Below are 23,279 nucleotides of genomic sequence, written 5' to 3' on the forward strand. Positions count from 1 at the left end.
TTTTTTTTTTTTTTTTTTTTTTTTTCTTTTTTTTTTTTTTTTTTTTTTTTGGGTGTGTGTGTGTGTGGTGGTGGTTGTTTTTTATTAAACCGCTCCCAGGGTAAGAAGGTTCCCGGCGTGAAGTTGCCCCTAAGTAGGGCTAGGTTTTCTCGGCAGGTTTGAGGATTGCTGGGATGTAATGGCAAAACGCGATGGGGAGCGCAGCGGCGTAACTGGGAAGTCGCTGTTGGTCTGTGCTCCTTCTTACGCGAGCTACGTGGAGCATTTACGTGTTTCAAGAGCTCAGAGGAGTTTCTTGGTCATCTCATAGCCTGCCAAGATGGCAGAACGTCAGTGTGTCCTGAAATCGGTGAATTTCAGTACACAAAACACCTTTTGTAGACAGTGTGTAAACTTCATGCCGCCTGTTAGTCTCGCATTAATTTCACGCAGTGCCTGTGGTCATATTTTAGACAAAAAAAGCGTTTTTGATAATATTTTTAGTGAATGGATAGTACTGTTTTCCTCTAAAACAGTACTATCAAATTTCGAATCCATTCTGGGTAGCTAGCTGAATGGATTGTGTTTGAATTATGGCTGTGCTCTGGCAAGAATTTCAAAACAATTCCTTTTGAATCTGCCATCAAAACTTCTTCCCTGTATTAGTGGATGATATCACTTGAGTTGAAACACAACTAGGATACTCCCTGGTATGCTTTGTCATCAGCTCATGCTTATGAAACACGTTCAGGCGCTGCAGGTAAGAATTTATTGTCAAATGTAAACCAAGACAAACCCCCACTTATGTAGTAATCTGGTGGTCAGATCCTGGAAACGATTCAGCATGACTCTTGAACCAGTAAGTCATCTCTGACTTCAGCTTCTTGGCCTGCTGTGTACTGTCTTGTCCTGTATTGGTCCTTACGCTCTCTTGCACTGTGTGGTAGGAAGGTTCTTCCTTTACTCTTGCAAGAGTTTAGGATTGGGAAGATAGTTAGATTAGGGGTTTTTCTTTTTGCCTTTTTTTTTGTGTGTGTGTGTTTGGGTGTTTTTTTTTTTTATCAGCCTAACCACCCCACACTACAAGATACACTTCAAAATTCACATGGAGTTTGTAGTTTTGATTTTTCTATTTGCAATCCTGGAAGGTGAACTTTATTTGTGAAATGAAACCATTCTTTGCACGTTGGTTTCTTTACTGCTTTCCAGTAGAAATGTTTACAGGGGCTGATGGTGACATAAAAAAACAGTAGGGGCAGTTCTGTAACAAAATGGTTGTGAATGTAATTTTAATCCTGTCGACCAGTAGAGCGCAGAGAGAACGGCATTGTCACTGATAAGCTGGGATTCCCTGTCTTCCAACTGTAAGATCACAGATCAGACCTTGGAACTCTCTGCTTCCTTGCAGTAGGTCTTTGGCAGTAGATGAGAACAGGCCAAACAGAAACCAGGACCTCAGAACATTGTAATCATCATAGCTGATTAGTTTGTGTTATTACTTGTCAGGACTAGAATTCATTGTCTCCTGCAGCAGATGATATCCTGAATGTCCTGGTGAAGATATTTTCTGTCTGTTTGGTTGACTCCCTCTTTGTGGACTTGACATGTCAAGCAAAATAACATTCTTCATTATATTGAGTAAACTAGACTTTGAGCCTCTGTTAGTGTGTGTGTATATCCTTAATTTGAAGTCTGTTGCACATTCAGAGTGCAACCACTCTTAAGTCATAACTGGCAAATTCTACTTCTGATTTGAAAATGAAAGTAAATGAGTATTTATGTATTGGGTTGTCTGCTTCTGGAACACCCTGTATAAAGCACTCCCCAAACTGAAGTAGTTGTCAGGTACACAGCCAATCCCAGAAAGATTATTGTTATGCTGGAGTTTGTCGTGGCATCAGTGCCGTCTGCTCTGTGGGCAGCTTGTATTCAGTTGGCAAAACTCTGTCCTTGATATGGCTTGCTTTGCAGTTGTTTTATGATAACAAGCAAATTCTTTTCCCATAAAATTGAGTGCATTCTTTTCTGAGGATAAAATTTTTCCCCTTCCCCCTCCCCCGAATTATCAAGAAATTCACATTGATTTATGAGCATGTGTCTAAATGCTTGGTGCATGCTGTGGCACATTGTCTTGGTCTGAAGTGTCAGTGGTGCCTGCTAAAAACACATCCTGTAATTGCTGCAGCATGCTGGAGCTTCCGCTTCAAATGATGATGATGATCTGGTAGCAGGGAAGCATTTATGTAGGAGTAGGGAATCAGGAATGCATAGAATTTGGAAAACTTGGAAATGTTTCATCATTGGTACATGTCCATTTTATCACTGCTATACGTGGCCATTAAAGTGAGGTAATGTAAGTGGCCTAAGTGATCTTGATAGGCTAAAAATAGAATTAATATAGGAGATGTATGCATGAAATGTCTCGTCTGTGTAATCCTTAAGAAAGCTTGTGCCTGCTGTGTTTTATGGCCTTTTGATTAAGCATAACACAAGCCAGCATCATTATACTGGAATAATTTATTAGAAAATCTTAAGTGGAGTTGGCATCCTGGAAGCTAAAGGCTGAAGGTGGCAAAACCATTTATTGCAATTTAAGTACAGATAGGCTTCCATTGACACTGGTGGAGTGGAGACTGAATTAACTCTTTTCCTCTGGCTATAGCCTCCAGCACTGTTCCTAGATGTATAATTAATTGCAACTTTAACTCCCCTTCTCCAGATGCTCATAGTAAGAAATGCTGCTAACCCTGGAAATACAGTATTTTTCAGAGATGAGGTGTAATGTGCATTAGTGAGGACTGCATGGAAATCTGCATTAGTTTAACCAAAGTCGAAGAGTTTGAAAGCCTGCTTTTTACTTTATTTTTAAACTGCTACTTTTTTCTTTTGAACTTGGTTTGAATTAAAAAAAACAATCAATAATAAAGCTGGTTGGAATTAAGTTTTCTTCTCTGGATGAAACCCGCAACACTTTTGTGGGCAATCTTGGGTTTTGTTTACTGGGCTTTCTCAAAGTTGAAGTTACGTGATTGATGTCATTCTTTGAATGAATGTGTAGAAATAAGTCTGGATTTGTGTGTTTAGGGGCTCAGAAAGTTAAGATCAGCTAGCTAATGAAATTCAGTTGATGGAAGCTTAGTTGAAATGCTTTAAACCTTTGTAAATGCTCTCTCTATGTATTGAATTACCCTTTTTACTGTAATTTCACTTAAGTATTGTGAATATCCAGGGCTAGACCAAGGCCCTGCCTTGAGTGGGTAATTCAGTGCAACTATCACACTCGGTGGTAAAAAGGTCACATTGAGCCAGAAGGCAGTGGTTGGGTTTTAAATCATGATACTGCAGTAATGGAGTTTGGGAGGCCCTAGTATTGAATAACTTAAATGTTTTTTTAAAGTCAGAATAAAATATTTAGCATTAGATGAAAGCTGTCATCACCTAAATTCTGTTTAAGATTTAGCTTATCCGAAAAGAAGTGACAGTTCTACTATGAAATTCATATCATTAAAATGGAAATAATGTTTCTTAATTGGGTAGGTTTGGTACTCTGTATTGAAGGCCATCATTTATTAATAAAGTATTGGGTGTGTTTTAAGAACTGGTCATTTTTTTATGGGAAAGGAAAACTGATGCTTCTTCCTTAGCTGGAAAGTTTGGACTGTAATAACTTAAAGATTTCTCTTGTTAATTGAACACAGTGCTTGTGAAACAAGTTCCCAGTCAGCATAGAACTTTTAATGTGTTCATTGGAGTGGGAAGAGAATGGGGATTGTTATCTCACTTAAGTGATCTACAGAACTTCAGAGATCAGTATTTCATTAGATGGGTACTTCTTGCATACTTTAAAAACAGTCCTCCAGCATATCAAGGATTTAGGCGGGATAAAGTATACAGAGTAAAAAGTGTGGCCAGCTCTTAATGATCTTTATGATCATTCCAGCTTTTAGAGATCTGGTTTAGAAAATAAGTGTGCTTTTGCTGTTATTCCTAATGTGGGTTTCTTCTACGGAAGGCCTGATGTGGAACTCTACAGGACGAGCTCCCTTCGACTTCCTGCCCAGTCTGTAACCAGTTCTGAGGCTTTTCTCTGAGCTCACAAATAATGGATAAGGGAGTGGAGAAGGATGGAAACAGCTGTAAGCAGCAGCTGTTGGGTACTGAGCAGCGAACTCCCTCTTGCCAAAGGCATCTCTGTGTTCCTTGTGGAGCCCAGTTCCAGCTTGGTGTTATGCCCTCCCTACCCGTGGATGTGTTCTCTGCATCCACTGGATTGAAATATTGGAGGAGAGAGAGGATGGAGGTTCTTAACCTTCTCTGAGATATCAAGTGACAGCTGGTAAGGTGGAGTGGGAAAGGGTTGAGCTTTTGTGTCATTCGGATTAGGGCATTGATACACCATCCCAGATAAGTCTTTCTGTTGCAAATATGAAGGTTTTGCCACTTTAGCTGTCTGCCCTGTTCTCTTGTGTAGGTCCCTCCCCTGTACATCAGAGCTGGCAGATGGGAACTTGTGGTTTGCAATTCAGCCTTAGGTCTGATCTCTCAGAATAAACTGACTTCTGTTGATGGTTTTAGGCTGAGATGCCATAGCTTATATTGGAAGGGCTAAGTTACAAGCATTCTTTCCTGTGATTGATATGATGTAGTAACCTGACAGTAGAATATGCAGAAAAAAAATTAAGAAATGAAAGCAGCGCTGTGAATGTGTGTGTGTATATGTATAACTGCAGTCAGTAGTGCATTTTTAAATGTGGTTGCTTTTTGCCAAGTTGGTCTTAAAGTCTTAAATTGTGTAGAGTTGCACATGCTTGACAAAGTTCTTTAAACTTTGGAATATAAATTTAATGTCTTAAACTCTAAATTAAAAATGCAAGAGATTAAAAAAAACCACAACAAAACCAGTTTCTCTTCACTGGTTTTCTATGGGGCACAGATCTGATTAAATTTGTGTTGGGGAAGCTTTGCAAAAAAATAAATAGTTCAAATTACATTCACAAGTTTATATTGGTGTTTATGCCTTTAGCAGCTCTTTGTAAAACACTTGAATGTAGACAAGCTTGAATACTGGAAAATAGAGCATTGCAGGATTCAGGACTGAAAGCTGAATAGATAGGGGGATTTTTACCAACAGTAAACTTCAGTATTAAATTTTTTGTGTAAAGGAAGCCTTTGTTCTGAACATCATCCCTTTGAGACGTGTGATACACTAGACATCTTCAAGATCTCCTGCAGTTTTTTCCACTGTAATTGTGATAGGTTTTTATTATGGTCTTAAGAAAACAAGATGAGAGGATTTTAGACTGCTTTGCAAAAGTTACAGCCCAGTAGATAAAGGTGACCAACGTTTAAACCTTTCCATAAGCATCTGGACACCAGAGTTGCCAGTTGAACTGAGTGCAGATGCTGAAGTGCTTTAGGTCTTTCTGATGGGGAAGGCAAGAAGATTGTATTAAATATTCAGTTACCTTTATAGTGAGCTTTCTCTGTAACCTGGAGTTAGGTTGGCCATGTGTTCATCACCTCTGTGAGCTCTTCTAAGTGCCTAATAAAAAAGTGCACTGCTCAAAGGCAGTACTTCTCAACCTTTGTTGGCCTATTTGAGTAGTAATGCCAAAAAAATCTCTTAAATCAGATAAATGAAAAATATGTTTTTCCTTTTAGCCTTAGTTGTAATTTTTTTCTTGCCTTGAATAATATAGGAAGATCTCCTAAATCACTGTTTGCCGCATGAGCAAGATCCCCCTTCTGCTCCCTTACTTCAGGTTGCAGTCTGCTCATAAAGATGCTTTGAAACCTTTTTTTTATTTTAAATTTCCCCCATTTATTTTTTAAGATCTTTCTGTACATCGCTATTCTCTGGATAGCTGAGGTGGAACTCAACTGTGAGAGCAGTTGTACTCTAGATAGTTTTGTGTTTTGTTTTGGTAGTGGTTGGTTAGTTGTCTTGGTGTGAGTTGATTCTGTGTGTAACTGTACCTAATCCTATAGACAGGCCTTTAGAATGATTTTGAAGGGTAGTGTCAGAAATAGCATAATATGATATATGATGGGTAATTGTACAGTGTAGCTAAGGCAGTATAGTCAGTCCCACATAGTTGTGTCCATAGGCTACACCCCCGTATATTGTAATAACTTCCACATGTATCTTTGTATTCATATAAAATATGGACCGCTGAAAGTTAACACAGTTTTTTTAAAAGGAGAGCTGATTTTCAGAGTTTATTAGGTTAATTAATAAATTTCAGAATAATATATCAAGCTACTGCTAAACAGTGAATTCACTATGCTGATTACAGACATTGTATTACTTGTTAGAATACTAATTTGATAACTCTATTACAGCGTCCTCATTTTTTTTAGAATATGGGTAATTGTTGTAGCTTTTCAGAAAGTGCAAACTGGCTGATGTTGTGCCCCATTGAGGCCACTTGTGATTTCTACAAAAATTTGTCCTGCACACTGCCAGTCTCCAAACTTGTTGTTTGTGTAGTTTTGGCAAACTCTGGGACTCTTCTGTCCCGTGGAGCGCAGGATGTACAGGTGCCGCTTCTGGTTATGTGTCAAACGCTGCTCTAAGTTACTGTGCCCTCAACAAGCTGAAGGGCAGCCTGTTGGGAGGCTCTTGCATAATGCTGCCGAACTCCAGCATCTAAGAAATATTAAGCCAACATTGGTGTGAAAATATCTAGCACAATGCCCAAATTGCATTTCTGAGAGGTAGCCATCAGGACAGTGCGCCTTACTTCAAGTATAAACTTCTTTCCACCTGCATCAGTTTACATTTGTCTGTACTGAATTTCACTTGTCCCTTTGTTTCCCAGTCATTCTGTTTCATTTAGCAAGGCACTTCTTGGTGTTTCTTGTGTGATCTTTGTTTATACCAGTTACCCTCTTCTTTGAGGGCTGCAGTGTAGTCCTGGGTTACAGAACCAAAGATTACCGTGGTTCTTGCAGGAAAAAAACTCCCAAGGGAAAAGCCATGCTAAGTTTCAGTGTCTGATATTCAAAAGCTTGGAAATGGCAGAATTAAAATACCCAACTGTCACTGAATGACTCAGTAGTTAACAGTGCTTCGCTTCAGCCTTGTCCCTTCAATGTACTTTAGCCAATGTGTGCAGTCCTCATTCTCCTCTGAGTATAGGAGTGTTTTCATAAGCTCTGTTGTTTTCAGGGGATGGTAATTGTTATAATAACTCAAAATTTGTGTGTTAAGCAGTCAGATTTTCCTCATCTTGAGTAAGACAGCTTCTGTGGTTTTGGTTACTTTAGGGGAAACAAACTGTCCTTTTGGGTTCCAAGCGCAGCTACAGGTGTGTAGTTGCCACCTTTTTTTAAAGTTTGTTCTGAAAGCCTTTAGGGAATGACCAGGAAAGCAACATCTGTAACTGCATTCCTTTTCTATTTGGATCTTTCCAACTACTCTGCAAAACATTGGAATAAATAGAGAGCCATTTTAGTTTCAGTAATCTGAAATTTCCCAAAAACCATTACCTGCATTGTACACCTTCCAGATTCCAGAACAGATGAGAACAGCTGTAGACAATACTCTCATTCACAAAGGCCTTGTGTACTGAAAGGTAGGTTCTTTGAAGAGATAGTAGGTAGTCATCTGAGTAGTTTATATCACAGTCCAAGTACACCGAGTGCTTTAATTACAGTGGCACAGCACTCTGGCATTTCCTTCCTTGAGTGTGAGGCTTAAAACATAAATATTTCAATGTTTGTCTTTTCTTATACCGTGATGGTATTACTGCTAGACACTGTACAAACAGTATGTGAGGTGTAGGCTGAAAAATCCAGTACTAAGGACTGAAGGGAGAACCATGCAAAATAGAAGCAGAATAACCAAAATAGGGAGAACTAACAACTGTTACATTGCTAGTTGTGTTTTGGGTTTCTTCAAAACCTTTCTGTGCTCATTGTCTTTACTGTTTTTGTGACTGTTTTTCATGTGTTTTCTCTGCATGGTTGTCCTTTTTTAATCAAGAGGAACCTACGTCTTTCTGTATCTTGCACTGCCATTACACGTTGCTTTTATCGATTTATTTTTCACCAAAAGGCCAGCTTGCTTGAAACAGATAATTTTCTGCTGGTTTCATTTGTTTTGTGATGTCTATTATGCCATTGCTTTCTTACTCAGCTTAGAAATCCACATTCAGTGTCCTTACAAACTGTTATTTTCTGCTTCCAGGTGTAATTAATTTCCATGCTGAAACGAATGTTTCAGATGCAGGTGTGTGGGATGAGGCCGTAGTTCTTTGCTGCTTGACACTTCTTAATCTTCAAACAGGCTTAAATGTTCTTCCCCTCCCTTTATAGCTGCTTCCAATCCTTCCTTCTTTTTTAAAGCTGTTTTCAGCTGTGAGCTAATGAGTAAGACTAATGCAGTGATGAATTTTTGGTTGCTTAGAGTTTGAAATATCCTGTTTGACACATCATTAGACAAGCAGTCAAGTTAATGAATGTTGATTTTTTGATTGGCCTAAGTGTTCATTTTTCTCTTTGTACTTTTTTGGTTGGATTGGGTTTCTTTGGGCTGGGGGGTGGGGTTTTTTGGGTGTGTGAGCATTGTGGGTTGTTTGGGTTTTTTGTGTTGTGGTTTGTTGATTTATTTTTTCTTAACTTCTGATTTAACTGCATATCAACTTTCATGTCCTCCAAGTTATTTTCTGGAAATTTAAGGCAAGCCCCTCTAAATTAACCCCTCTATGCTTTCTTGAGTGCAAACCAGAAAGCTGCAGTATGTAATTTTAACAAATACCTGTGTTATGAACCAATATTAAATGTACCTGTGAATTAAGGCCTGTGGAGGACACTCTTCAGTCGTTCTGGTTGGAGTGATCTTCTGTTACTCTGTTTAATAGTGACAGACTATTAACTATCCTTTAATGATAGTTCTGTTACTATCATTAAAAGGAAGGCCTGGCTATTTCCAGCTTAAACTAAAAAAACGTAGTAGTGCCACAGGGAGTATGGAGTCTGACAAATGGGAAGAAACCGGTGCAGATGCTGCATTATTTGGTACCTTGTAAAAAGGCAGCTTGCTAGGCACCAGGCTGTCATCTCTTACAGAATTTTTTGGGACCTGAAAACTTAGGTTTTCTTGTTCATGCATATTTAGTTGAGATATCCTTTGTTACTCTTCAAAATTTCTTCATTCTTTAAATGGCTTCTGTAATGTTTTAAATAGTTGTTAGATGGGAGTTGTTTGAGGGATTTTTTTTAGCAGCTTTTCTGTCAAGAAAAGAAAGGTACTTCTGGTTTTGTTATATAGGATCATAGTCCTGCATTGGCTCTCACATGTCAAAGTTTTGAATCCTTACTTGAAGCTTAAGCCATATTTTCTATGTTAGTTGTGATTATATTGCTGCAAAGCAGGTTAGTTAGCTTTTTTATAAGCATTTTTTCTTGAAAATACTGGTTTGTGGGGTTTTTTTGTTAGCTTTCTGATAAATGTATAGTGAAAGAGAAGGGAGGAGATAAAAAATGGGGCTGTTTCACAAGTGAAACTGAATCTTGCTAGCAACCTAATGTGAAACTGGCAGAGAACAACGTGCTGAATTTGTGTTAGAGCAGATCTGTCTGTTGCAGTGATGGGTGTTGCTGTTTTATTTCTATTTTCCAAAACTGTTGCAGAATTGTACACATATTGCTCCTTGACTGTGTTGCTTTGCTGTTGTCCTCTAACAGAAGCATTGGTGCTTACTCTTTTAACAGTGTTCTAGTCTGTAAAATGCTGAGTGACTAATCATCCTTGTGGAGAAGTAGGAACTATCACACTTTATATTTGGAAACTGGGACACAGAAACGGTGACATGCTGGAGCTGCACCGGAAGCCTCTGGCAGTGACAGAGACTGCTGGTCACGGTTGTAATTCAAGACTAATCCTTTCCGATAGGTGCATGGTGTGACACTCCTCACCAAATTTGGGTTATTGTTTTTATGTAGTCTTTCACATTTGCTGCTTGGGAGTTTTGATTTGGTTTTTCTTTAAAGTACCTCTACAGTGAAAAACTGTAACAACCAATTCCAGGAAAATGTGGGTTCTGTTTTGAGGATTTTTAAGAAAATTTGGGATGTAGCTTAATACTCCTTGAGAAAGGGAAAGCATTACTGAAACCATGTTAAAAAAAGAGGCAAAGTTGGAGAAGTAGGTAGTATAGAAGGAATAGGAGAAGCAGAAAGCTCTTATATGTAAAAATATTAGATTCAATATTTATTTGTTACAGAATTGTTACTCTTAATTGCTAAGCTGAGAAATAAAGTAAGTTTGTATTTATATTGCTGAGTGGGAAGCTTTTTTAAAAAAAGCCCCTTCCTTGGATAAAATGCTTCACCTGCACTCAGATCTCACAGCCCACGTGCCTCTGCTTGTTCAGTTTCCAGTTATTCCAGTTTGCTTGTTGTGTTCTGTAGAGTTGTAGCTTTCAGAAGGAGGTACTTTTTAAAGTTACTCAGAACTTTCCACTCCCTTGTGTAAAAAGCCTCCCCTTTTTATGTAGATGTGAAGTGTCACTTGGCAGAGAGATGAAGTAGGTCTGGTGTTACTGTGAGTCAGGGTTTGCTTCATGTTTGCCCAAGTTCTTCCACAGCCCTTCGCACTCTGCTGAAGCAAACAGCTTTACTACAGACTGCTCTGACCATAGTACCCCAGAGAAGCAAATACAAGAGTGTGTGCCACCACAGCTTTTCCCCCCACAAATTTAGTGGGTGAATTACTTGCTTTGTGGGTGAAATGCCAACTGGTATATCATTTGTTCCCAGAATTATCTGTATATTGAACTGCTTTGATTAGCACAGTTAGGGTGGTTTTTTTTTTACTGAGCTGTTTTAGACCAGACAAAACTTCAGTCCTTTCGTTAATGAAGATCGCTGCTACCTTGTTATCTTGAGCAGTTCAAGTAGTTAAAAGGAGTATAGACATAAATTTTGGAATGATTGGAGCCTGGAATATTGAAACTCATTTGTTTCAGCTTTTAAATTTTTTTTGGTATTACCAAAGGGTTTTTTTCACAAATGTATCACTGGAACTTACTAAATTTAATTTATGTCTTACATCTGCAAGTACTTTTCGTGGTTGAATTATTGATGTTGAATTACTAATTTTCCTGCTGTGGTAAAGTACCTATTTTTATCTTGAGTACTAAATTCTTGTTTCTCTGAAGATAGTAGTACCTTTTGAAGACCTCTCTAGTCTAATCTCTGACTGTCCACTTTATGCTAATCTTTTCTCATCCTTGTCTTCATGCTACTTAATTTTATAATTTTCATAAATGGCACGAAGAGTCTTCATAGTTCTTAGTCCCTGTGAGAGTTTAAAAAAAAACCTTGAGGATCTAAATATACTTCTACTATTAAATCCAGTAATAACTGTACAACTGCATTAAAATAATATTTGTGTCTTTCTGCTTATTCTTTGCTACAGCTTACTTCAAGGGACATGATATCTTTTTTCCTCTCAGATTTTGGAAATGATTGATCATTCTTAGAATTGGAAAATGCATTTTGATTAGAAATAAATCTGATTAACAAAACCTGCTGTATTTGTTAAACAGAAAAAAATGCCCTGAAAATGAAACAAACCTTTCTATCAGAAGCTTCTTTTATATTTATTGTTTACTTTTACATGAATAACATAAATCTAAGTTAGCAAATTTTTCTGGAGGATAATGAACAACATATGGAACTAAGAAATGATATTAAATGGCAGAAAGAAGTCTGTCATCAAGGCCTCACAGTAATATTTGGAGAGTGCAGCAAAATGCTTTCTAAATGCATGTACTGTGATGATCTGGAAAGAGCTGTTTCCCACACTTCTACAAACAGCAGCAGTGAAATGAGCTGTACTATTATTAACTTTATTGTGCCGTTGCTTATCAAAACTGATACAGTTTCATTTTGTAAAACGGTGTGATGCCAGTGCAAAATGGAAATATTATTAACTGGAAAATTCATCAGAATTAACATGTGTAGGGAGGGGAAACCTGGGACTAAATTTTCTTGGTGTTTGGAGGGAAGGGAATTGTTGTGGGCTTTGGGTGATGCAGTTTTGTTGTTTGGTGGGGGGTGGTTGGTTGGTTGTGATTGGGGTTTTTCTTTAGTGTATGGACTTGCACATGTTGAAGTGGTGCTATTTTCTCTGTGTTTGCAGGAGCTATCATCTTGCCAAAGAACAAGGTGTTTTATGTTACAAGAAACATAAGTTGGGGTTCTTTCCTCATTTTGTGTTGGCTTATACTTAGTAAATTTTTATGGATTGCAGAATTTGTGAAACTTTAAGGATGTCCATTAGGATCTTCCCAGGCAAGAGCTAGCTGTCTGGTCCAAATATGCATATGTTTCCAGCGTAGTACGTATGCCTGGCTTTCTTAAATGTCTGACAAAGTTCTTGGTTGAATGGCTTGTATAGACTTCCAGGTGGAAAAAACCAGCTTGTGTGAAACTGTTAATGTATGAAAGAGGGGCTGAATAGTTTGCCTTTTCTTAAGACTTTTAGATACATTGACAAGTGCAGATTTATCTATAGAAGCTCTTGAAGCTCTTTTTAGAGTCAAGGGAGAGCAGGGGAGAAAGAAGGTGATTGTTACATGCTTTAACTGAAAGTGTAAATTTAATTTTAAGACACTGTCCAAACAAATGAGTTGTGCGCCATTAAAACAATTTAATGGAGAGCTTCTTTGTTTCCTCACAACAATATTGTTACTGCACAAGGAGTCCTCCATCTAAACTGTCTGCTTCCATTCCTCTGTAGTGGGGGAGGGAGAGAACTATTCCTGCAGTTCAGTAATTTTTAATTTTAAAGGCATAATTGTCTTAAATGTATTTTTGAAATAAAAAATACAGATATTTTGCCTGATTACAGCACTTATGAGCCTCTTGAATTTTCCTGTCTGTTTTGATCTTTGTGAGGTACATCCCTAATGCGGGTAGTGGATAAAGTAAAACCAAGTTTCTGTGAGGTTTTTTCTTGCTGTTCTTAGTTCTAATGTCAGATGTTACATACAGAGTGCTTCCTGTTTCATAAAGACACATCAACAGGTTTCTCTCCTTCCACTTCAGGCTTCTCTAGACTTGAGTCTTTGTAAATCTCAATCAAAAAGTGATTAGACTTTGCCAGCTTAAGGTTTGTGTCCTGCTTCTTTCTTCAGCAGGAGTGTTTCTACAGTAGTAACGTACATGTATTTGGAATGGCATAGTCACTGTAGTCATAGGTGGTTTTGATGCTTCTTTGTCTGTTATAAACATTTTTAATACTGATATAGTGGTTCTTAGAGTTGTTAATTGCCCATTCTTCTGTGTTTGTATTGGAAAAACTGTTCAAGGGTTTTGCTAGGCATGAAGTGAGAATTAAGTATTTTTGTTTGTTTTTGTTTTCTTAAAGGAACTTAGTGACTTAGCCCGTGATCCCGTTGGAGATGACAGTAAGTGACTTCAAGTTTTATGTTTTGTTTGCTGACTCAAAGCATATCATGCCTAGATAATAATGCGGAGTTTTTCTTTTGTAGTGTTTCATTGGCAAGCCACAATTATGGGACCTGTAAGTATTCTGATTCTTGTGATGTAATATTAAATGAGTAGTTCCTACTGAGGGGAAAACACTGGGGTTTTTTGTTTACTTTTGTTAGCTCCTCTTATCCGACTTAAGTTCTAGAGGTCTTCATTACAGTAAAGGAAAATGAGGGAGGGGAAAAAACCCACCAGTTATTTTGTTGTTGTGGTGTTTTTACAAGGACATGTATTTCAGCTGAAGTAATCTCTAGAGCAATGTTAGGTATTATTACTAAATATCTAGAAATTTTGTTTGCATTTAACTTTTTCTAAAGTTTTAATCTAACATGAACTTTGTACCAGGACCTGGTTCTACTGTCAGGAATTAGTTGGGATGTTTTTGTGTGGATCTTAGAAGGGAGTCCATATTTGGTCTGGTGCAATGCTGAGATCTTGAATATTTGAAAGAATAGAAGAGGGAATAATCACTGAAATGTGAGGTTTTAGTTGTGACTGGAGAAAAAAAATCAGTGTTGAATGTTCAGTAAATATCTGAAACCTGAATGGGACTTTTTCCTCATTAAGGAAGCCAAATGTTTGCTTTTGTTGAAAACAACCTGGAAGCAGTTCACATCTGGAGTTTTCTGGTTACCTGTGTTTAAAAGACAAAACCTGTAACCTGTGAAGGCAAGCCTTTGGTGAGGCTACAAAGTAGGCATTAAATATCAGTGATGCTGAATTACCATGGCTTTATATATAGCCAGAAGTGTTTTATTAGGAGGTGGCTATTAGAGGTTCACTGGACTGAAAAATGTCTCTTCATCCCAAAGTACCTGCTCATCACTGATTGTAGCTAGGTACCTCAAAAAGATAGAATTGTTCAATAGCTATATTCATGCTTAAATGGCAAGGAGTTTTGTGCACTACACTGGATATGATGATCCTATGTGGCTGGTGTGTGCATGGTCATGAGGTATTAAGCACTGGTTGAATTTAAATTGGGATTATTATTTTTAGTTTTCCCTTGTGGTTTAATAATGTACAGTTCCTTTTTTCCCCCCATGTGGTTTTCGTGGTGTCAGAAGGTCTGCGTTCCTGTTTCCAGATTGGGCAGTACCCCCTGACAGAAGTGTGTCAGTGTGGTGTTAGTAGTTCTAGTGCTGCTGCCTTCAATAACAGACAGGGATTGTAGAACCAATCATCTGGTCTTCACCTCTGCAATAGGATATTGTGATCTTCCTGGATAGGTATATGAGAGTGTGCTTTGGTTTAACACATTTTAAAGAGGAGTTTCTGTAATTGATAAAATGTATCCCCAGAATATGCCCAGTGAAAGGGTTGGTATTTTTTGGCTCCTTAAGGCCTCATATGGTATTTATTGACCAAATACAAGAGGTTCTGTCTTGATCACTAGATTTCATCAGAGACAACATAGGGTATAATCTACATGTTGAGGGTTTGAGTCCCCTGTCTTGTGGTGCAGATTTTCATTCTCTGGTATTTAAGTAATACATAGTTAATTCCTTGCATTGGTGAAATGTTTTTGCAATTAAGATGAGAATTCAGTTTACAAATAATGCAGAAGTGTACTGTGTATGCCTCAAATTCATTTTCTCTAGCCCTGAGTCCAGAATTAACAGCAAAGTATTCTTCAAGTTAAACAATGAAATTGTTAGCTCTATTTCAGAAATTTAGTTGTAATTTTGAGTTAAAAACCTTTTGCTTCTTTCTTCTTGTAACTGTTAACTTAATCCCTATTTAGTCACTCCAGTTTTTTCTTCTTCTTCTTATAATCTTTTTTACTTCCATATGTTGCTTTACTGCTTATAGTTGACACCTGAATGAATTATCCCAGTAATTCTTTCCTTGGAGCAGGGAAATGTGAAATACTCTCTCATAGTAGATTACAGTGAGTTTCTAATACAGAAAGAGAGGAAAAATTCCCTTGAATTATGATTATTCTTTTGTCTTTTTGGTTGTGCTGGTATGATGGGTGAGATTCTTTGTTGGGGTCTTTCTGGGTTTTTTTTCAAGGAACAGGGGCCTAGCTGTGTACTCACAGGTTTTCTGCAGGGCTGAAGCTAAGGACAGAATTTAGGAGAGAATGGGAGTCCGTGGCCTAGTCCGACTCTGAATTTGGGTGGTCACAACAAATAAGCTCCAAACAAAGAACTGGACGTTTTTGAATCCAATGGGACCCCCCACTCTGTTAACATTACTTCTTGGAGCTGTCTTAGAAGCATTTGAATGCTTCTGCCCTCTAGTCCTGAGTGGATTGTCAGGGCTGCTGGGTTTTATGATGCATTAGCTTGGAGAGGTCCACACGGAAAATGACGTGTCTGTGTTCTGTATCACTTAGATTAGGAAGTAGGAATTGAATTCTAATTATGTCTCACTTGTATTGGTGGGTTAAACATTTTGGTTTAAACAAATTGTCTCTCCATTTATTTAAAAATTACGTCTTCAGTGATATTTAGTCCTAAAGATGATAATAGGAGAATTATTTGTTTGCTTTGACAGAACGACAGTCCATATCAGGGTGGTGTATTCTTCTTGACAATTCACTTTCCCACAGACTACCCATTCAAACCACCTAAGGTAAGTATTGCCATGTCATTTGTGAAATTAGTGCTTTTTAAAGAACTGAGTACCGGACAGAAATTGCCAGCCTCTGTATTGTAGTATTGTCAAGTTCTCACTTCTTTTCAGGCATTCTTACCATCTATTAGATGTGTGGGTCCCATTCTGACTACCACAGGAATTGGGTGTGTTAGCATATTCTTCATGAGCAAATCCATGTGTATGAATTCTGAATGTCTTAAAATATTTGGGTTAATTTCTGGTTTTCTGAATTGATAGGAAAACTTCATTAGCTTTGTGTTACTATAATAGAATTCTTGCCCAGGGGACTGTCAAATATTAGTGTAGCTGTTTGGATTGGTCTGTAGGAATGTGACACTGTGGGTAGGGATTTACCTGCTGAGGGCCTGAAATCAAGTGGAGGGATTATTTGTCAAGAGTTTGGCAGTAATTGCAAAATATGCTCTTTTTTGGTACCTTTATCAGCCACTAGCTTTGTCTTCCAATTTTCAGTCAATATGAAGACCTCCCTTGGAGTCACTTTAGTGTTGGAAGTTCCTTAGCTCTGTGACAGCAGTGTTTCTGTGGTTTAGGCACTGCTTTTGGATGTCTTCATCGAAGGCAACTGGGATTAAAACTCATACTTGCCCTCTCTCTGTTGGAAATAGTGCCTTGTAGTGGGAGACTCAGAGCTTGTGGCTTGGGTGCGTTTCCCTGAATTTGATGCAGCTTAACTGCTTAATCCTTTTCTTTTAGAGTAAATGGAATGGACTGATAGCTTGACCGAGCAAAATGGGTGCAGTTACTGTCATAGACCCAAACGCACTCTTCGTTTCTTTGTTTTTTGTTGCAGGTTGCATTTACAACAAGAATCTATCATCCAAATATTAACAGTAATGGCAGCATTTGTCTCGATATTCTAAGATCACAGTGGTCTCCTGCTTTAACTATTTCTAAAGGTAACTTCTGTGAAGGAGAAATTTTTCCATCGTGTGCTGAATACTGTGCTTTTAGCTTTGATTGTGTTAAGTTCTTACTCATCTCTTTGATTTTCCCTTAACTTACCTTCCTCATTCAAGCCTGTGTTTTGCCAGTTTGATGACACTGCATTTTTAATGGCTTTTTTTTTTCTAACACTTTTTCATATGTGGCTCTTTAAGGCCTTGTCTGGCCATTTACTTGCTTCAGTATTCCTAGCAGAGTTTACCAGCTTGGGCCCAGGTGAATTTGCTGGTATTTGGATTGAACTAAGCCTGTGTTGGGGTGTTCAATCAAAGGCTAAGAAACTGCTTGTTTGGAGTTGCCCATGTTGATACATATGCATATTAAATGAAAGATTAATTTCAAGTCAGTTTTTAATACTGAAATTTGCATAATTTTTTCATCCTGCCTAGAGTTACATGCATAGTTCTATTGGCATATCTGTGGTAGATGAGTAGGTCTGTTATTAATACATACTGCTTTCTACCACGGTGCACTGGCATTGCATTGCATTACTTAATGAACTGAGTTTAATGATCCTACTTCATGATAAATTGATATTGTGTTGCAAGAGAAGATTTGTGGCTTTCCTCATTTTACTACAGTAAATAACAGATAATTCTCAAATATTTTCATGATGATCTAATTGTTTTGCCTCAAAGCCACTGGTCACTGTGGCTTCAAAAGATCCCTCAAAGTGCCCTTTTGTCTGTGGAACTTGTAATTCCTGTCTGTCCAAGCAGTCAGTTTGTTATTTGAATGTGGATTCCCTACATTTTAATGCTTCATTGTTTTCTTCTAAAGCTTCTGTGAGAGTAAAAGATGAAGTCCTCATAGTTGCCCACAACAGTGTTACTGAGATTATTACAACATGTGTGTAGTTTTATCAGTCCAGACCAGAATATTCTTGCTTTATGTACAACAAATAAGTTTTTAGTCTTTAAATCAGACTGAATTCTTTAAATTTGAGGATTTTCTACTTTTAATGATAAGAACCATGGATATACTGTTCATCAGAGTATATAATGTGCTTTTGTGTTGGCTGCTACGTTGCATCATAGTTCAGGGCACAACAGTGCTGTTCTCGTGTGTGTGCTGACAGCTGTAAGTATTGGGAAATAGGAAGCAAATACTTCTTACAAATCTTTAAGCTTTTCATTTAAGAGCGAGTTATGAATTCATATTGGCTGTTTATCAGGAAAATACTTCTAGGTTCTGTCCTGTGACGACATTGTGCTGATGTAAAGATCTGTGCTCCATGGTTTCTGAGATTGCCATTCCTCTTTCACTATTGAGATTGCCTTTTTTTTACAGTTCTCTTATCCATTTGTTCACTGTTATGTGATCCAAATCCAGATGACCCACTAGTGCCAGAGATTGCACGTATCTATAAAACAGACAGAGACAAGTAAGTACAGAATTGTGCAAGACTGATATTTTAACAGACTGTAAGAGTTCATTGTCAGACAGGGGTTGTGTTCTGTGAGCCTTTTGTGAAGATCTGAGATAGAGAAAACTTGTGTGTCAGAGAAGTGAGTGGTGCATAATTTAAAAACAAAGGAGCTTGGCATCTTTGAAGTTTATGGGTGAAAGAGATTTATCTTTTTCTCACATGCATGGAAGTATTTTACAGTATATATATTGCCTTTTTTTTTTTGCTTACCATGCATAAATCTAGTTAGATCTTCATAATGCTTTTTGAACAGCTTTTTGTTGTTTTGATGCCTTCGTTTGGCAGCAGCTTGGCCTTAAATTTTGGTTCTTCCCTCGAAAATGGACAGCAGAATTTTTTCCCCGTCTGTGTTGCAACAACTTTATTTTCCTTAGGTATCTTCAACATTTTGCACAGATAGAATTATATGAAGCAGATTTTTGGGGGTTTTATATATATTAATGCTAAATATATTTGTCCAATTAGGTACAATAGGTTAGCAAGAGAGTGGACAGAGAAATACGCTATGCTGTAGGGTAAGAATATTTGCAAATTATGGTGCATTTAACAAAACGGAAATTTGTCAGCACTTGGGTGCTGCATGCTCTAAGGCACTGAATTAACTAACAGATAATGGATGCACCAGTTACTGAACGTGGAAATTTAACAGCCTGATCTGTGGTTAGTGTGTAATGTATTGGCTAGTCACTATTTGTCACAGATACTACTTTTGCATGGTCAAAAAAAAAAGTTAGTATGAAGTAATTACTGAGTTCTGAGCTACCTTGTCAATTTGTTCTGGTAAGTATTTTACCCAGATTTTGTCTCAGAATTTGGTTCAAAATGATGCCCTGTAGCAAGACCTCATATATAGACATGAGTGAATTCAGACAATCCAGATTTCAATTATCGTTAATCAGCAGTGTCTGTCTTCCACATATATACTTGGAAATGTACGGGAATTATATTCTGCTTGTATAGTTAATTATTAACTTCTTACTGACAAGCATGGAGTTAAGTGTTAACTAATTGTCAGCTCAGTTCCTGTGGAAGTAGTGTACTTTAAATAGTCTTAAAATTTTGAGTGGTATATTTGTGTGAAAAGAATATTCAGTGCAATGAAATGCTTAGTGTTGTTTTTCTTCAAAATTGGAAATTTGACATTTTGTATCCAGTGACATTATTAATCAAGTAATCTTTACTTATGGCATGGGATAGATACTGTAATCTTAACCTAAGAACAATATGCAAATGAAATATTTGCCTTGTTTATTCCATCCCTGATAGTCTCTGTTTCTTCTCTTTCAGTAATTTTGTTCCTAACAGACTTCCTGCAAATTTGCTTGTCTTGACTTTAAGGCTTTCTTAAAAACTAGAGAATATCTATTCTAATTGGTGTAGGGAGGGAATTTTTCAATTTTTTGAGTTCAAGTATGTCTCAGTACAGAAAGAGACTTCTCACAGTGTAAAGAGAATAGAGAGATGGGAATAAAATCATATTTAATCATAAACTGCTTAGGAAATTGTAATTTTCATGCTGTTGCTAATTCAGTTCCTGGTTTTGTCTGCAGGTACAACAGAATATCTCGGGAATGGACTCAGAAGTATGCCATGTGATGCTACCTTAAAGTCAGAATAACCTGCATTATAGCTGGAATAAACTTTAAATTACTGTTCCTTTTTTGATTTTCTTATCCGGCTGCTCCCCTATCAGACCTCATCTTTTTTATTTTTTTGTTTACCTCCTTCCATTCATGCACATGCTCATCTGAGAAGACTTTAGTTCTTCCAGCTTTGGACAATAACTGCTTTTAGAATCTGTAAAGTAGTTACACAAGAACAATTGCCCAAGATTCAGAATTTTTTTTAATGGAGCATGTGTATTATGTGGCCAATGTCTTCATTCTAACTTGGTTATGAGATTAAAAACAAACATTCCTCACTGCTCTAACAGATACTGAAGATACCACCTGAAGGGGGGAGGGGAGATGGATGTTCAGTTTTCTCCCATCAAAGAAGTAATATTGCTGTAGCAACATCCATCTTGTTCCAAACCTTCCAGTGTTAGAGAACTGAGGTTTTGTTATATGCTTTTGCTCATAACTGATGTGTCTGGAGAATTGGTACTGAATCTATAGCATCAGCAGAACAGAAAATGTGATGTATCTTATGCATGTCAATAAAGGAATGACCAGTTCTTGTTTTACAGAGAATGGAAATTGGAAGTCAAACATCCCTTGTATTCCAGAATAGGGTTTAAGAACATTTTTGTAATTCATTTAAATTTTGTTAGGAGGCTTGGAGCTATTAGTTAATCTGTCTTCCAAAACACTGTTTAATATAGCACTGAATAAATGATGCAAGTTGTCAATGGATGAGTGATCAACTAATAGCTCTACTAGTAATTGATTTATTTTCTTCAATAAAGTTGCATAAACCAATGAGTTAGCTGCCTGGATTAATCAATATGGGAAACAAAATCTTTTGTAAAAGCAAAGCTGGTTTTTGTATATACTGTTGGCATTTGCCTCGTTGTTTAACATCAAATAATGATGTAAAGTTCAATAGAGTGACTCTTCTGCCATTTTCAGTTCTAATGCTCAGTCTGTTGCAGGTTGGCACATTGCTCGGCCTGGTGGATGCAGAATTAATAAGCTAACATAGTCGTGTAGCCGTAGTAGGGGGCTGCACTTGGTGCTGGGAGCCCAGCGTTCATGGATGGACTTGGGACCCAGCAGATCTGAAGCGGTGTATTGTGGAGATACTTCCTGATGCACCTGTGTTTGCTGACTGAGAACCTTTTTCTTCACCTTGTACACTTGACAACTGAAAGATCTTAATGTGGGGGTAATGATGAGGCAAAAAAATTATAAAATAAAGTACTGTTTTGATGTGGGAATTGTCATGAGGCTGTGTTGAAGTGACTTTACTATGTGGGATGTTCGTTGCCATTGAAAAGGACTTGTTCAGCCATGCTGCCATTTACATTGATGACTATTTTAATGCAACAGACACTTTCTTCATGTCAGGTGACTAAACGTGAATAAAGACTCATTGCTATTGGATTTTTGTTCTACAAGAAACATTGTCTTGTGCCATTAGTTTTTCTTTCAGCAACAAGGGCATTATTAAACATCCAACTCTTTCCTCCTCTCTTCCTTCATATTTTTCCTTGTTTAATCTTTTTGGTCTCCATTCTTAACATCCATAGCTTCATTTTCTCTAGTCTTGTACTATCACTTTATTGTGCATCTGTGACTTCTCACTGGCACCACTTTTGCACTGCTTATAGTTATGTACATTCTGATTCCTTGTCCCCACATGGATGTGGAAAGCTAGATGTAAAATAAATGTTAAACCTTAATTTTTATAAAAATTTGAACATGTAGTTTGGATATGGTTTGTTCTGGTTCTAAACTATGAGAGTGAGCTTGAAATGTTCAAGTTCAGTTGGCTTGGAATTTAGGAGCCTGGGCTCTTTAGCAGTACATGCTTCAATGACTACTTTCTGAAATCTGTTGGTGAAGTTGCAGTTCGTTTCTGCTTTGCTAACCAGCTTACACCATTTTGCTGGAAAATTGGAATACAGCTGCCAGTAGCATTACAACTGAGGTAAAAGTTGATTTTTTAAGCTTAAAAATCTGCTGGTCTCAATTGTTTTTTATACTTGTGTTAATTTGATGCTTATTACTTTGTCCTGGGAGTCACAGCCACTGAAATCATTTATATGATCAACTGGGAAGATGTTTTGTGAGGTGTAAGGCAGCGGGTGTTAGAGAACACAAGGAAGTGTGCACGATGAAGGGTCAGGGAAGAAGAAAAAATAGTAAAATATTACATGGTAGACTGAAGTCTTGTTTGGACCAGTACCTGTTTCTTTTTTGCATCAGTCATGTTCCCAAGGTAATAATTTTTTGTAATTAGCAAGTGTAAACTTTGATGAAAGAATGAGAATGGATTGTAGAGGTTCTAGAAGCATGCTGAAGGTCCAAAGTGGGAAATGGGAGGCGTTTTGTCCTTGAAGCAGACTCAGTCCTCTCTGGTATAGGCTTCTTGTACTAAAGTTACATTTGGGCTTCCTCTTCAAGCAGGAGGCAAGGGGAGGAGCTGGTAGACAGGAGCTAATATGGATATGGTGAAGAAGAATTCTAAGACCAAAAAAAAAAGCTTAATTGGTGATTACCTCAGTGAGTACCTGCCAAAACCACTGGTAGTCTAAAAACTACATGGTGGATCTTGGTTCCGTTGAAACATAGGGAGGGCACAAAATTTTCCATTTGAACTTAATGTAAAAAGTGAAGGGTTTGGAAATGTGAGTTTTCCTGTTCTGCTGTGGTAAAGTATTTTTTTGTCACAATAAATGCTGTACTAGCTTCAGTGGGGTCAGCTTCATGCTAGAAAATTAAACAAAATCTATTTTAAAAACTTATTTGAGAGCGAGTATAGAGAACAAAATGTCAAGCCAAGACATATAACAGGGAAAGAAACTACAGTGTTCTTTCTGCAGTATTTTTTTTAAGATTGCTTGCTGTGTTTAATTGGGGTTTGAATTTAACAACATGATTGCAATCCGTTTTTTACGTTTCACTTAGAAAAACCTTTAGTGGTTTTGAGCACAAAGAAGTCTTTTCAGGGTGCAGGAAAAACTTGATCTGTAGCATTGGCTAGGGATTTTTTTGGTTTTTCTGTCTTCTGATGCACACAGCATCTGTATTTGTTACAAAATGAATACACACACGTTTTTGCATGCTTGAGTAAAAACATTCTACTCAGTTGCACTGTGCTATAGTTCTGTATGAAGATAGCAGATGCTAACATT

The 23,279-nt window shown here is 37.6% G+C and overlaps 1 protein-coding gene across 1 annotated transcript in view; it reads left to right on the forward strand.

Annotated features, from left to right (window-relative positions):
* UBE2D3 (ubiquitin conjugating enzyme E2 D3) overlaps window positions 1-21,836 on the forward strand; it is a 22,605-nt gene extending 769 nt beyond the window's left edge. The window contains exons 2-7 of the mRNA XM_005418180.2: window positions 13,361-13,400; window positions 13,485-13,516; window positions 15,988-16,065; window positions 16,901-17,006; window positions 18,343-18,436; window positions 20,032-21,836. Coding sequence (XP_005418237.2) covers window positions 13,361-13,400; window positions 13,485-13,516; window positions 15,988-16,065; window positions 16,901-17,006; window positions 18,343-18,436; window positions 20,032-20,077 — 396 coding nt within the window. The 3' untranslated portion in view covers window positions 20,078-21,836. The remainder of the gene's footprint in view (window positions 1-13,360; window positions 13,401-13,484; window positions 13,517-15,987; window positions 16,066-16,900; window positions 17,007-18,342; window positions 18,437-20,031) is intronic.
* The last annotated feature ends 1,443 nt before the right edge of the window (window positions 21,837-23,279 follow it).

Source organism: Geospiza fortis, unplaced genomic scaffold (assembly GCF_000277835.1).
Source record: "Geospiza fortis unplaced genomic scaffold, GeoFor_1.0 scaffold11, whole genome shotgun sequence".
Lineage (NCBI taxonomy): Eukaryota > Metazoa > Chordata > Aves > Passeriformes > Thraupidae > Geospiza > Geospiza fortis.